Source organism: Staurois parvus, unplaced genomic scaffold (assembly GCF_062004578.1).
Source record: "Staurois parvus isolate SC_StPar_1 unplaced genomic scaffold, SC_StPar_1.0 ptg001445l, whole genome shotgun sequence".
Lineage (NCBI taxonomy): Eukaryota > Metazoa > Chordata > Amphibia > Anura > Ranidae > Staurois > Staurois parvus.
Window position 1 is genome coordinate 204827 of NW_028319241.1, and position 16312 is coordinate 221138.

General features: G+C 50.8%; 1 protein-coding gene across 1 annotated transcript in view; it reads left to right on the top strand.

Annotated features, from left to right (window-relative positions):
- BABAM2 (BRISC and BRCA1 A complex member 2) overlaps positions 1-16312 on the top strand; it is a 224831-nt gene that overhangs the window by 53468 nt on the left and 155051 nt on the right. Inside the window, exon 5 of the mRNA XM_089662229.1 lies at positions 7560-7754. Coding sequence (XP_089518355.1) covers positions 7560-7754 — 195 coding nt within the window. The remainder of the gene's footprint in view (positions 1-7559; positions 7755-16312) is intronic.

Consider the following 16312-nt stretch of genomic DNA (forward strand, 5'->3'; position numbering starts at 1 on the left):
CTAACTTGGGCTGGCACACCTCTCAGCCAGGTGGCTGCTCATATATAGGGTATTATAGGCCTATTATCCCTCAGCAAGCCATGGCCTCACGCAGGCTGGGGGGGGGATAATCTGTCAGGTAGGGAGAACCCCCCTGAACAGTGTAATGGCTCCCCTAAGGGTTAGACTGTTAGGGACACAATCTTCTGGTTCTTTTGTGTTAGAGGAGGAGTTTGCAGGATCGGCTCTCAGGGGTTCTCTTTGGTTTGGAATGCTTGGCACACAAGCATGGGCGATCTTCTCCCCTTTTTCCAGGAGATTGAGGTGTCAGAAGACCATCTTCAGGATGAGGAAGCGAAGGAAGTGTGGAAGATCAGGAATCCTCTGTAGATGAGTCCTACGATAGAGGACTCTCAAGGTCTAGGGGTATCGCAGACCAGTGTGCTTCCTGGCGGACATGGGGAGCACCAACGTAAAGTTACCACTTGCATAGTTCTTTTCTCCAAACATAAGTGAATTTGGGTCCTGGCAGCTGCCAAACACAACCCAAATCCTTTCCAGTGCACCCTGAGTTGCAGGACGTGATGTACTCCAGTTGGTTCATGCAGAGTGTTTTCATCACCAAAGTGGTTCAGTCAGCAGTACCCCATGAAGGAAGGATTCTACAAGAAATGGTGTTTCTACGGCTGTTTAACTGTCCATATACTGCTTGAATTAAATCATGATGGTTCCGGCCAATGAGGCTTCAGTCTTCAAGGATGTTAGAGACCTTTTTTAATGTGTCCTCCTCTCTGATAGGAGTGGCTCTGCAGCCTGCGGTGGGAGTCTACCAAGCCTTCATTGTTTGGGAAAAGTGTATTTGACCTTGGGGATCCAGTTGTCCTGTAAAATGTTCTAAGAGTCTTGAGTTTCTCAGTGGATGCCCTAGAAGACTCCATAAGGTGGGCACCATATCTGTCCAAATGAGAAGGATCTTCTGGCTCAAGTGTTGGTCGGCTGAACTTCCCTTCAAGAAGCAAACTGAGAAGCTGCCTATTGAGGGTGAACAATTTTTGGGACCCTCTTTGCATACCTTCCTCTAGAAAGTGACTGTGGGGGGGAAAAGCACACTGTTACTCCTAAAGAAGGTGACAGGTCAGAAAAGAATGATGCCTTCAAGAAGAGTTCCTTTTGTAAGCTGCAAGCTTCGGACTCTAAGCAGAAGCCTGTACTCCAGTGCCATAAGTAGAAGAACTCGACCCCCAAGTCCTCTGGATCTGAAGCCATGTTTTCCTCACAGTAAAGGGACACTCACACTTGTGTGGGTGAGGGGGCATCCATAGGCTTTGATTCCAATCGGTTTGCGGTTCCCAAGCTAAATGGAGACATCTAGACTATTCTGGATCCCAAGGCTCTGAAGTTTATAAAGGTACAAAAATTCAGGATGGAGTCCACCCAGTTAGTGGCTGCTTTGCTTCAGTAGGGGATTTCCTGGGATCATTGGTTATCAAGGATGCTTACCTACACATTCCTATCTTTCAGCCTCACAAGTTTTCTGCAGTTCCCAGTGGAGGATTGCCAATTTGTGACTTTGCCATTCGGCCTGTCTACATCCATCAGAGTGTTTAGCAAGGTGTTGGCTCCGATTCTGGGTTTTTTGAAGACCTGGGGTATCCCCATTGTGTGGTACCTGGTAGACCTGCTTCTCAGGGAACAAACGGCTTTGAAGCCTACTTCAAATATTGCTTCAAATATCCAGCAGGTGGTGCAAGTCCTGGAAAGGTTCAATTGGGTGCTGAGTCTTCAAGTCCACTTTTATTCCAACATAACGTCTAGGCTTAGTCCTTGACACACAGGAGACGGTACTGATTCTGTAGGAGAAATGTCTGGCTCTTCAATCCTAGGTGATGACCCTGAGGATTCTAGGTGCCAGGAAATGAGGCGGAGCGCTATCTGACTGGCTGCAGCTTCAAATTCACATTGTGAGAAGCTCACAGTGTGCAGAGAAATCCGAGTGAGCCGTTTGATTCCAAGAGAAGAGTCGGTACCACTGTGCAACACTGAAGGGAGGGCCGGAGGGAGGATTTAAGGTGGGGGGGGGGTCAGAGGAGGGGAATGTGTAGGGCAGTCAGCAGCCTGAAATGTAGCTTTAACCTCCTCATTACGGCTACAGCGCGGCTTTCCAGAACACCCCTCCTGCATGCCGCCTGGGGTGTGCATGGGGCATGCTCTCTGAGAACTGTGTCCTTTGGAAACAGCTGATCACAGATCCGAGGTAAAGAGCCAATCACAGCGGTCCTTTACCATGTGATCAGCAGTGTCTAATCACATGCTATCACTGTGTTAGGATAGGGGAGCTGATAACCGACAAATTCTAAAAGGACACATTTAAACTGATAATCAGGGCCCTGATCATTAGTACCCTGATTATCAGTGCAGCCCCATCAGTGCCCATTAGTGTCGACACATCAGTGCAGCCTCATCAGTGCCTCCTCATCCGTGCCCATCAGCACACATCATTATAACCTCACCAGTGCCCATCAGTGTAGCCTCAGCAGTGCCCATCAGTGGAGCCACATCAGTGCCCATCAGTGCAGCCTCATCAGTGCTCTTCAGTGTAGCCTCAGCAGTACTCATCAGTGCAGCCTCATCAGTGCTCATCAGTGCTTTTCAGTGTAGCTTCAGCAGTGCTCATCAGTGCAACCTCATCAGTGCCGCCCCATTAGTACCCATCAGTGCCGCCTCATCAGTGCCCATCAGTGCAGCCTCATTAGTGCCCATCAGTGCAGCCTCAGCAGTGCTCATCAGTGCAGCCTCATCAGTGCTCATCAGTGTAGCCCCATCAATGCTCATCAGTGTAGCCTCATCAGTGCCTATCAGTGCAGCCTCATCAGTTCCCATCAGTGCAGCCTCATCAGTTCCCATCAGTGCCGCCCCATTAGTACCCATCAGTGCAGCCTCATCAGTGCCCATCAGTGTAGCCTCATCAATGCCCATCAGTGCAGCCTCATCAGTGCCGCCCCATTAGTACCCATCAGTGCAGCCCCATTAGTACCCATCAGTGCAGCCTCATCAGTGGCCCTCAGCGCACATCAAGAAAAATTACTAATTTGCTAAATTTTAAACCAAAACTATTTTTTTCTGAATTTTTGGTCTTTTTTTTTTATTTTGTTTAGCAAAAAAAAAAAACCCCAGTGGTCATTAAATACCACCAAAAGAAACCTGTATGTTTCTCAAAAAGTGCAAAAAATGTCATCTAGGCACAGTGTTGCATGACCGTGCGATTGTCATTCAAAGTGCAACAGCGCTGAAAGCTGGAAATTGTCCTGGGCAGGAAGGGGGGGGAATGCTCGGTATTTAAGGGGTTGAAGGAAGGGGGGTAGGGGGTCAGGGGAATGTGCAGGGCAGTCGGCAGTCTGGAATAAAGCTTTAAAGAGGGGGAAATGTACGTTTTTCATACGTACCGCATGAACGTTCTCTTAAAGAGACCCGCTCTGGGCGGTTGTCTGGAACAGCTGACCCATGCCGTGAGTCTTCCACTCCCGGACCGTCCATGTTGGTTATTTTGGGCCACGCTGATCACTGTGTATGAAGCCTCCCCGGAGATCGCATCCAATGGTGGTAAGACTCAGCTGTTGCAGATAACGGAGCGGTTCCCCTTCTCAGCGAGGACCCGGGGCTGCGGTTCTCGTCTTCTTTTAATAGAAAAAATACCACTTCTGCTTTCTGAAGTTTTCTGTGAAGAGAGAGCGGTTTACTCTGGAAATGTCCACCAATATCCTGCCACCTCTGCAGCCTTCTATGTATAGAAGACTTATCTACGTCTCACCATCCAGAGATCTTAGAGATAACTGGAATACCCACACAGCTCTGAGTCACTCCATCCTCCACATCCACACGTGAATTCACCCAGTATAACGTCACCTGCAGTTGTATCTGCTGCTCATCTCCTTTCTTCAAATTCAGACAATCTGATAGGTTTCCTTGTATAATGCTATACCGAGCAAAGATCCAATCACCGGATCAACTTCATCCCTCCACGTTGAACTACTGGAGCAGCCTTTTTCAATCAGGGTGCCTTCAGGGTTCTTCAAGGGTGCCTTCAGGGTTCTTCAAGGGTGTCTTCTGGGTTTTTCAAGGGTGCCTTCAGGTTTCTTCAAGGATGCCTTCAGGGTTCTTCAAGGGTGCCTTCAGGTTTCTTCAAGGGTGCCTTCAGGTTTCTTGAAGGGTGCCTTCGGATTTCTTCAAGGGTGCCTTCGGGTTTCTTCAAGGGTGCCTTCGGGGTTCTTCAAGGGTGCCTTCGGGGTTCTTCAAGGGTGCCTTCGGGGTTCTTCAAGGGTGCCTTCAGGGTTCTTCAAGGGTGCCTTCAGGGTTCTTCAAGGGTGCCTTCAGGTTTCTTCAAGGGTGCCTTCAGGGTTCTTCAAGGGTGCCTTCAGGTTTCTTCAAGGGTGCCTTCAGGTTTCTTCAAGTGTGCCTTCAGGTTTCTTCAAGGGTGCCTTCAGGTTTCTTCAAGGGTGCCTTCAGGGTTCTTCAAGGGTGCCTTCAGGGTTCTTCAAGGGTGCCTTCAGGTTTCTTCAAGGGTACCTTGGCAAATTCCTAAATGTGCACTATTACAACTTAAAAAAAACAATGATGTAATCAGTTGATGAGAAGGACATCGGGCACCTGCACAGCATCCTCGTTTTCCCTCCCCCACTCCTCTCCATCAGCACTGGGGTCACATTAGATGAGTGAGCAAGAGAACCCAAGGGAGAAGAGAAACAATGGAATACTAGTCAGTACCAGTTGGTAAAGGTGTGTTTGCTTTGGAAGAAAAATCACCTCTGACGTTGGGTGTCCTACATACACAGATGTTGCTGCGTTCTGTAAAATTATTAGTTTAGGTTTTTTATTACATTTTGTAATGGTCGCCTCGAGATTGTTAAAAATTTTAAAGGGTGCCTGGACTGAAAAAAGGTAGAGAAACACTGCACCGGAGCTCCAGAAGATTTTACCCCCTTCATGATCGGGACATTTTTTGCTATACAACACTACGCTACCTTAACTGTTAATTCCGCAGTCCTGCAACGCTGTACCCAAACAAAATGTATATAATTTATTTCACAAAAATAGAGCTTTCTTTGATGGCATTCGCTCACCACAATTTTTTTAATTTATATATATAATAAAATATAAACAAAAAAATTGTGGTGAGCGAATGCCATCAAAGAAAGCTATATATATATATATATATATATATACATACATACATACATATATATATATACAGTGGGGCATAAACGTATTTAGTCACCACCAATTGTACAAGTTCTCCCACTTACAGAGATGAGAGAGGCCTGTAATTGGCATCATAGGGAGACCTCAACTATGAGAGACAAAATGAGAAAACAAATCCAGACAATCTCATTGGCTGATCTGGAAAGAATTGATTTGCAAATTATGGTGGAAAATAAGTATTTGGTGACCTACAAACAAGCAAGATTTCTGGCTCTCACAGACCTGGACCTTCTTCTTTAAGAGGCTCCTCTGTCCTGCACTCATTACCTGTATCAATGGCACCTGTTTGAACTTGTTATCAGTATAAAAGACACCTGTCCACAACCTCAAACAGTCACACTCCAAACTCCACTATGGTGAAGACCAAAGAGCTGTCGAAGGACACCAGAAACAAAATTGTAGACCTGCACCAGGCTGGGAAGACTGAATCTGCAATAGGCAAGCAGCTTGGTGTGAACAAATCAACTGTGGGAGCAATAATTAGAAAATGGAAGACATACAAGACCACTGATAATCTCCCTCCATCTGGGGCTCCACGCAAGATCTCACCCCGTGGGGTCAAAATGATCACAAGAACGGTGAGCAAAAATCCCAGGACCACACGGGGGGACCTAGTGAATGACCTGCAGAGAGCTGGGACCAACGTAACAAAGGCTACCATCAGTAACACACTACGCCGCCAGGGACTCAGATCCTGCAGTGCCAGACGTGTCCCCCTGCTTAAGCCAGTACATGTCCGGGGCCCCTCTGAGGTTTGCTAGAGAGCATTTGGATGATCCAGAAGAGGATTGGGAGAATGTCATATGGTCAGATGAAACCAAAATAGAACTGTTTGGCAGAAACACAACTCGTCGTGTTTGGAGGAGACAGAATGCTGAGTTGCATCCAAAGAACACCATACCTACTGTGAAGCATGGGGGTGGCAACATCATGCTTTGGGGCTGTTTCTCCACAAAGGGACCAGGACGACTGATCCATGTACAGGACAGAATGAATGGGGCCATGTATCGTGAGATTTTGAGTGCAAACCTCCTTCCATCAGCAAGGGCATTGAAGATGAAACGTGGCTGGGTCTTCCAACATGACAATGATCCCAAACATACCGCCCGGGCAACGAAGGAGTGGCTTCGTAAGAAGCATTTCAAGGTCCTGGAGTGGCCTAGCCAGTCTCCAGATCTCAACCCCATAGAAAACCTTTGGAGGGAGTTGAAAGTCCGTGTTGCCCAGCGACAGCCCCAAAACATCACTGCTCTAGAGGAGATCTGCATGGAGGATGGGCCAACATACCAGCAACAGTGTGTGCCAACCTTGTGAGGACTTCCAGGAAACGTCTGACCTCTGTCATTGCCAACAAAGGATATATAACAAAGGATTGAGATGAACTTTTCATATTCACCAAATACTTATTTTCCACCATAATTTGCAAATCAATTCTTTCCAGATCAGCCAATGAGATTGTCTGGATTTGTTTTCTCATTTTGTCTCTCATAGTTGAGGTCTCCCTATGATGCCAATTACAGGCCTCTCTCATCTCTGTAAGTGGGAGAACTTGTACAATTGGTGGCTGACTAAGTGCTTTTTTGCCCCACTGTATATATATATATATGCAGAAAAGTGTTTGTTTTGTTTTTTTTTTAGTTTCTGTTATACAATTTCACAGACAAATAATCTTTCTTCATAAATTTAGGGCAAAATGTATTCTGCTACATTTCTTTAGTGAAAATCACCCAAATAGAGCTTTCTTTTGGTTGGTAATCCACATGGAAGAAAAAATATTTCCTATATTATTTCTTTTTAAAATATATAAAATATGGTCAAAATTGTAGCATTTCAAATATATGTCAATATATTTGGGAAGAATATTTTTAAAATTATATATATATATATTATGTATATTAAAATTGTATATATTTCAAATATATTTTTCTTCCATGTGGGTTATGAGTGCGAAATCTGGTGCAGCTCTGCATAGCAAACCAATCAGCTTCCAGGATTAATTGCCAAAGCTTTATTGAACCAGCTGACGGCAGAAGCCGATTGGCTCCCCATGCACAGCTGTAGCAGATACTGAGCCCTCCAGTTTTAGTCATTCTAACCCAATATTTGTAGCAATTTCTGCTCCCAAAATCTCAACTCATACGTGAAATATTAAAAAATATACATAATGTATGAATCCACAAAAGTGAATAAATCCACAACTGACAACAAATGTCAGTTGGCCACATTGCGTGTTAGAGGGGAGTCCCCATGGGTTTGGTAGGGATGTGTTGAGTATGGTGACCCGTTCCTCCACAGTAATCATCAATACTGTTTTCTGCTTCCAGAGTCTGGCAGATTGGGACCCAACCAACCCGGAGTGCCTCCTGCAGGTGGTGAAGGAGCTGGTCCAGCAGTACCACCAGTACCAGTGCAGCCGGCTCAGCGAGAGCTCCCGCCTCATGTTCGAGTATCAGACTCTTCTGGAGGAGCCGCAGTACGGGGAGAATATGGAGATCTATGCCGGCAAAAAGAACAACTGGGTGAGAGCCAACTCTCTTCATACAGCCAGCACCGGGTCAGTTCATAAAGCCCGGTGATACATCGATTCAGCCGAATTTCCATCTGTGTATGGGCACCATGGTTGCACAGATGTCCGTCTACTGATCAGCTTCTGTACAGCCAGCCTGTCGGGTTTTTCCCCGAACTATCGGTGCTGCCGGCTGCAGCTGGGAACACAAATCATTGCATTTGGCCGGCAGGGAAGGCTTCCAACTGGCAGGGAGGGATTCCACCAACAGTCCTGACTGTGTTGATGGGGGAATCAAGTGATTTGTTTACTTCAGCCCGTGCTGGAAGGAAAGAAAATGGCATAACTACTTGACACCAAATCATGTCCATGTTTGTAATTTGGCTTTACCGCCTCCCGCCCGCCATGTAAGGAAATGACGGACGCAAGACGCAAGACGGTTCCTTCGTACTGGGAGGACGTCATACGTAACCACCTGTGTGCGCCCCGGGGGGCATGCAGCACGACGATCGGTAGTATATTGTGTCCCTCGGACACAGCGGATCACCAATCAACGGAAAGAGCCAATGATGTCGGCTGTGTCATGTGATCAGCTGTGTCCAATCACAGCGATTGCATGTAAATAAGGTTATCAACATTTCTCTCCTCACAAGCTGTCACGCTGACAGAGGAGAGGAGGGAGAGCCGGTAATTGGCATTCCTCTGGGGACCTGTACACTGACCAACAGGGCAATGATCATCAGTGTAGCCCCATCAGTGCCACCTGCCAGTGCCTATCAGTGCCACATCAATGCCACATATCAGTGCCCATCTGAGCTGCCTTTCAGTGCCAGTCAGTGCCATATATGAGTGCTGTCTTTCAGTGCCCATCAGTACCACCTACTAATGCCCATCAGTGCAGCCTATCACTGCCCATCACTGCAGCCTCATTAGCGCACATATCAGTGCCAATCATTGCCACCTATCGGTGCTGCCAGTCAGTGCCAGTCAGTGCTGCCTATCAGTACCGCCTATCTGTGCCACCTATCAATGCCAGTCAGTGCTGCCTATCAGTACCGCCTATCAGTGCCATATATGAATGCTGCCCTTCAGTGCCCATCAGTGATGCCTGTCAATGCCCATCAGTGCCACCTACCAGTGCGTCCTCATCAGTGCCAATCAGTGCAGCCTATCAGTGCCCATCACTGCAGCCTCATTAGTGCACATATCAGTGCCAGTCATTGCCGCCTATCAGTGCTGCCTATCAGTGCCATATATGAATGCTGCCCTTCAGTGCCCATCAGTGATGCTTGTCAATGCCCATCAGTGCCACCTATCAGTGCCCATCACTGCAGCCTCATTAGCGCACATCAGTGAAGGAGAAAAATCACTTATTTACAAAATTTTATAACAGAAACTAAGAAAAAACGTTTTTTTTTGTTTCAAAATTTTCAGTGGTTTTTGGTTTGTTTAGCAAAAAAATAAATCCCCCGAGGTGATTAAATACCACCAAAAGAAAGCTCTATCTGTCTCAAAAAATGATAAACATTTCATCTGGGTACAGTGTTTGCATGACCGCGCAATTGTCATTCAAAGTGTGACAGCGCTGAAAGCTGAACATTGGCCTGGGAAGGAAGGGGGTAGAAGTGTCCTGTAGGCAGGAAGGGGGTAGAAGTGTCCTGTAGGCAGGAAGGGGGTAGAAGTGCCCGGTAGGCAGGAAGGGGGTAGAAGTGTCCTGTAGGCAGGAAGGGGGTAGAAGTGTCCTGTAGGCAGGAAGGGGGTAGAAGTGCCCGGTAGGCAGGAAGGGGGTAGAAGTGCCCGGTAGGCAGGAAGGGGGTAGAAGTGCCCTGTAGGCAGGAAGGAGGTAGAAGTACCCGGTAGGCAGGAAGGGGGTAGAAGTGCCCGGTAGGCAGGAAGGGGGTAGAAGTGCCCTGTAGGCAGGAAGGAGGTAGAAGTACCCGGTAGGCAGGAAGGGGGTAGAAGTGTCCTGTAGGCAGGAAGGGGTAGAAGTGCCCTGTAGGCAGGAAGGGGGTAGAAGTGTCCTGTAGGCAGGAAGGGGGTAGAAGTCTCCTGTAGGCCGGAAGGGGGTAGAAGTGTCCTGTAGGCAGGAAGGGGGTAGAAGTGCCCGGTAGGCAGGAAGGGGGTAGAAGTGTCCTGTAGGCAGGAAGGGGGTAGAAGTGCCCGGTATGCAGGGAGGGGTAGAAGTGTCCTGTAGGCAGGAAGGGGGTAGAAGTGTCCGGTAGGCAGGAAGGGGGTAGAAGTGTCCTGTAGGCAGGAAGGGGGTAGAAGTGTCCGGTAGGCAGGAAGGGGGTAGAAGTGTCCTGTAGGCAGGAAGGAGGTAGAAGTGCCCCGGTAGGCAGGAAGGGGGTAGAAGTGTCCTGTAGGCAGGAAGGGGGTAGAAGTGTCCTGTAGGCAGGAAGGGTTAGAAGTGCCCTGTAGGCAGGAAGGGGGTAGAAGTGCCCTGTAGGCAGGAAGGGGGTAGAAGTGCCCTGTAGGCAGGAAGGGGGTAGAAGTGCCCTGTAGGCAGGAAGGGGGTAGAAGTGCCCTGTAGGCAGGGAAGGGGGTAGAAGTGCCCTGTAGGCAGGAAGGGGGTAGAAGTGCCTGGAGGGCAGGGAGGGGGTAGAAGTGCCTGGTAGGCAGGAAGGGGGTAGAAGGTCCCAGTAGGCAAGCGGTTAAAGTGGAATTTTAGGCAAACAAAATGTGTTTAATCATCTTGGCTAGAGTAAGGGAGGGTTATACTGACTTTGTGTCCCATTGAGGAGATTTCCCTTCACTTCCTGTCCCATAGCCAAAACAGGAAGTGAGAGGAAATCCCCCACACCCCCCCCAATACTGTATCCGCGGACTTTTAATATCAGCGCACTTCCGTGTCCAGGGATCCAGCAGTGTTCTCACCCCGAGCCCATTCTGCAGTTGGCTGTCGGGTTCTGGCGCCGCCATCTTGACTAAGGGCCTTGACTAAACCTTGCGGCTTCACAGCTGGCTTCCTACTGCACGTGTGCGAATCGCGCTGCGCTGTGCGAATGGGCCCCAGTCCTGTGAAATATCCCAGAGGGCTGTGCGGGGAAGGAGGGGGGGGCCAAACTTGCGGTTCAGTTCACCGCGATGGACCAAGCCTGAAGTGGGAGCGGGTACCTGTCAAAACCAGGTAGCCACTCACCCCCCAAAAGGTGCCAAATGTGGCAGTGGAGGGGGAGGGGGAGCAGATAAGCTGAGCTTCTACTTTTGAGTGGAAATCTGCTTTTTCTCGTAATTGAGCGGTCATGTGACGCTGTGCCCAAAACCAGGTACCACTTTTGGCTTCACCGTCGGTTTCCTACAGCAAATGCATGAAGCGTGCTGCGGCTTGTGAGTGGGCCGCAGTCATCTGGAACCTTCTACGTGTCCCAGAGGGCTGTAGGGGGTGCCGCGTCGATTGCGATGCACATGTTACATATCGCTGCACACGCCGAGCGAGATTAATATTTCTAGCAGCAGACCTCCTCCGTACACTACACTGATGACCTGTAGGGGGCCTTTGAAGCGTCTCCTATAGAAAATGTCGGGTACTGAAGTTTGTCGCCATTTCGGAGGCGCACACAAATTTAAGGTTTGGCATGTTGGGTGTCTATTTACTCAGCGCAATCTCGGCTTTTATATTTTACAAAAAATGGATCATTTTATGCGTTTGTTGGCACTAAAATTCCCTTTAGTACGTTTTTTAATGAAATTTAGCATTTCTTAGACTTTTGCAGTAATATCGCGTGACTTAAAAATTGGAACCACCGCTGTTTTGTTCTCTGAGGTCTCTGCTTTCAGAAAATGTTTCATGTTTTGGAGGTTCTGTGTTATCTTCAGGCCGAAGATGATTTTTTAAACATGGCAAAAACGCAAAAACTGCACTGGCAGCGAAAAGGGTTTATTTTGGGTTCACATATATCGCATGTGATTCACGCAGGAACCGCACTGCATTCCTGTACACATCGCATGTGATTTGTGTGCGGTGCGATCGGAGTCGTACATTTTATATGGTTCAGTTTGTACCACAAAGACACGCAGGACCCTTTTTTTGGTCCGCACTAGAATTGGATATCACGGGTAGTCACACCTATGTGATCCGATTCTGCACATCGCACCGCGTTTTGTGAACAGATTTCGGGGTGTCGTTAACTTAACATACACACCCACAGCGGTTCGCATGAACGGGGTACGATTCTGATGCGGTGTGGAAGTCGCACTGAAAACACGGAGAATTGCGCTCCGCGTCGGTGTGAACCCGGCTTAAGCGTTGTCTATGGATAGTGAAACGTACGGGCATTTGTCACCGTTGCATGAGTGCGCAATGTTAGTAAACGTGACATATTAGGTATCTCTTGGGATAGCAAGAGACTGCCGGACGGCCCCTCCCCTACACCCTCCGTGACACCCCTCCGCTACACCCTCCCCTACACCCTCCGGGACACCCCTCCCCTACACCCTCCGGGACACCCCTCCGCTACACCCTCCCCTACACCCTCCGGGACACCCCTCCGCTACACCCTCCGGGACACCCCTCCGCTACACCCTCCCCTACACCCTCCGGGACACCCCTCCCCTACACCCTCCCAGACGCCCCTCCGCTACACCCTCCCCTACACCCTCCCAGACGCCCCTCCGCTACACCCTCCCCTACACCCTCCCAGACGCCCCTCCGCTACACCTTCCCAGACGCCCCTCTGCTACACCTTCCCAGACGCCCCTCCCCTACACCCTCCCAGACGCCCCTCCCCTACACCCTCCGGGACACCCCTCCGCTACACCCTCCCCTACACCCTCCCAGACGCCCCTCCGCTACACCTTCCCAGACGCCCCTCCGCTACACCTTCCCAGACGCCCCTCCGCTACACCTTCCCAGACGCCCCTCCCCTACACCCTCCCAGACGCCCCTCCCCTACACCCTCCCAGACGCCCCTCCCCTACACCCTCCCAGACGCCCCTCCCCTACACCCTCCCAGACGCCCCTCCGCTACACCCTCCCCTACACCCTCCCAGACGCCCCTCCGCTACACCTTCCCAGACGCCCCTCCGCTACACCTTCCCAGACGCCCCTCCGCTACACCTTCCCAGACGCCCCTCCGCTACACCTTCCCAGACGCCCCTCCGCTACACCTTCCCAGACGCCCCTCCGCTACACCTTCCCAGACGCCCCTCCCTACACCCTCCCAGACGCCCCTCCCCTACACCCTCCCGGACGCCCCGCCGCTACACCCTCCCGGACGCCCCGCCGCTACACCCTCCCGGACGCCCCTCCGCTACACCCTCTGGGACACCCCTACGCTACACCCTCCCGTACATCCTTCCTGTACACCCTCCCAGACGCCCCTCCGCTACACCCTACGGGCCACCCCTATGCTACACCCTCCCATACATCCTTCCTGTACACCCTCCCAGACATCATCCAAATACTCCATCAATCCACTACACCCTCCTGGACATCGCTCCGCTACACCCTCCCATAATCCAAATATTTCAACAATCCGCTAAACCCTGCCAGATGGCCGCTCCGCTACACCCTCCCAGACGCCCTCTGCGCTACACCCTCCCCTTCACCCTCCCCTTCATCCTCCCAGACACCCTCGGCTACACCCTCCCCTTCACCCTCCCCTTCATCCTCCCAGACACCCCTCGGCTACACCCTCCCCTTCACCCTCCCCTTCATCCTCCCAGATGCCCCCTCCGCTACACCCTCCCCTTCATCCTCCCAGACGCCCCTCGGCTACACCCTCCCAGACGCCCCTCGGCTACACCCTCCCAGAAGCCCCTCGGCTACACCCTCCCAGACGCCCCTCGGCTACACCCTCCCAGATGCCCCTTCCGCTACACCCTCCCAGACGCCCCTTCCGCTACACCCTCCCAGACGCCCCTCGGCTACACCCTCCCAGACGCCCCTCGGCTACACCCTCCCAGACGCCCCTGGGCTACACCCTCCCAGACACCCCTCCACTACACCCTCCCAGACACCCCTCCACTACAGCCTCCCCTACACCCTCCCAGACGCCCCTCCACTACACCCTCCCCTACACCCTCCCAGACGCCCCTCCACTACACCCTCCCAGACACCCTCCACTACACCCTCCCCTACACCCTCCCAGATGCCCCTCGGCTACACCCTGCCAGACGCCCCTCTGCTACTCCCGAAGTCCCAACCTAAAGCAGAACTAAAGCCAACAAATGTAATGGACTCTTGATGGTTCTATTCCCGGCACTCCATGACTGATAACTGCACAGTGCCCCATCATTGGTGTCAGTGAGAGGAATAGTGCCCCATCATTGGTGTCAGTAGGAGGAATAGTGCCCCATCATTGGTATCAGTGGGAGGAATAGTGCCCCATCATTGGTGTCAGTGGGAGGAATAGTGCCCCATCATTGGTGTCAGTGGGAGGAATAGTGCCCCATCATTGGTATCAGGGGGAGGAATAGTGCCCCATCATTGGTGTCAGTGGGAGGAATAGTGCCCCATCATTGGTATCAGGGGGAGGAATAGTGCCCCATCATTGGTGTCAGTGGGAGGAATAGTGCCCCATCATTGGTGTCAGTGGGAGGAATAGTGCCCCATCATTGGTGTCAGTGGGAGGAATAGTGCCCCATCATTGGTATCAGGGGGAGGAATAGTGCCCCATCATTGGTGTCAGTGGGAGGAATAGTGCCCCATCATTGGTATCAGGGGGAGGAATAGTGCCCCATCATTGGTGTCAGTGGGAGGAATAGTGCCCCATCATTGGTGTCAGTGGGAGGAATAGTGCCCCATCATTGGTATCAGTGGGAGGAATAGTGCCCCATCATTGGTGTCAGTGGGAGGAATAGTGCCCCATAATTGGTATCAGTGGGAGGAATAGTGCCCCATCATTGGTGTCAGTGGGAGGAATAGTGTCCTATCATTGGTGTCAGTGGGAGGAATAGTGCCCATCATTGGTGTCAGTGGGAGGAATAGTGCCCCATCATTGGTATCAGGGGGAGGAATAGTGCCCCATCATTGGTGTCAGTGGGAGGAATAGTGCCCCATCATTAGTGTCAGTGGGAGCAATAGTGCCTCATCATTGGTATCAGTGGGAGGAATAGTGCCCCATCATTGGTGTCAGTGGGAGGAATAGTGCCCCATCATTGGTGTCAGTGGGAGGAATAGTGCCCCATCATTGGTGTCAGTGGGAGGAATAGTGCCCCATCATTGGTGTCAGTGGGAGGAATAGTAGCCCATCATTGGTGTCAGTGGGAGGAATAGTGCCCCATCATTGGTGTCAGTGGGAGGAATAGTGCCCCATCATTGGTATCAGTGGGAGGAATAGTGCCCCATCATTGGTGTCAGTGGGAGGAATAGTGTCCCATCATTGGTATCAGTGGGAGGAATAGTGCTCCATCATTGGTGTCAGTGGGAGGAATAGTGTCCCATCATTGGTATCAGGGGGAGGAATAGTGCCCCATCATTGGTATCAGGGGGAGGAATAGTGCCCCATCATTGGTGTCAGTGGCAGGAATAGTGCCCCATCATTGGTGTCAATGGGAGGAATAGTGCCCCATCATTGGTATCAGTGGGAGGAATAGTACCCCATCATTGGTGTCAGTGGGAGGAATAGTGCCCCATCATTGGTGTCAGTGGGAGGAATAGTGCCCCATCATTGGTATCAGGGGGAGGAATAGTGCCCCATCATTGGTGTCAGTGGCAGGAATAGTGCCCCATCATTGGTGTCAATGGGAGGAATAGTGTCCCATCATTGGTGTCAGTGGGAGGAATAGTGCCCCATCATTGGTGTCAGTGGGAGGAATAGTGCCCCATCATTGGTGTCGGTGGGAGGAATAGGGCCCCATCATTGGTGTCAGTGGGAGGAATAGTGCCCCATCGTTGGTATCAGTGAGAGGAATAGTGCCCCATCATTGGTGTCAGTGGGAGGAATAGTGCCCCATCATTGGTGTCAGTGGGAGGAATAGTGCCCCATCATTGGTGTCAGTGGGAGGAATAGTGCCCCATCATTGGTGTCAGTGGGAGGAATAGTGCCCCATCATTGGTGTCGGTGGGAGGAATAGTGCCCCATCATTGGTGTCAGTGAGAGGAATAGTGCCCCATCATTGGTGTCAGTGGGAGGAATAGTGCCCCATCATTGGTGTCAGTGGGAGGAATAGTGCCCCATCGTTGGTATCAGTGGGAGGAATAGTGTCCCATCATTGGTGTCAGTGGGAGGAATAGTGCCCCATCGTTGGTATCAGTGAGAGGAATAGTGCCCCATCATTGGTGTCAGTGGGAGGAATAGTGCCCCATCATTGGTGTCAGTGGGAGGAATAGTGCCCCATCATTGGTATCAGTGGGAGGAATAGTGCCCCATCATTGGTGTCAGTGGGAGGAATAGTGCCCCATCATTGGTATCAGTGGGAGGAATAGTGCCCCATCGTTGGTGTCAGTGGGAGGAGTAGTGTCCCATCATTGGTGTCAGTGGGAGGAATAGTGTCCCATCATTGGTGTCAGTGGGAGGAATAGTGCCCCATCGTTGGTATCAGTGAGAGGAATAGTGCCCCATCATTGGTGTCAGTGGGAGGAATAGTGCCCCATCATTGGTGTCAGTGGGAGGAATAGTGCCCCATCAT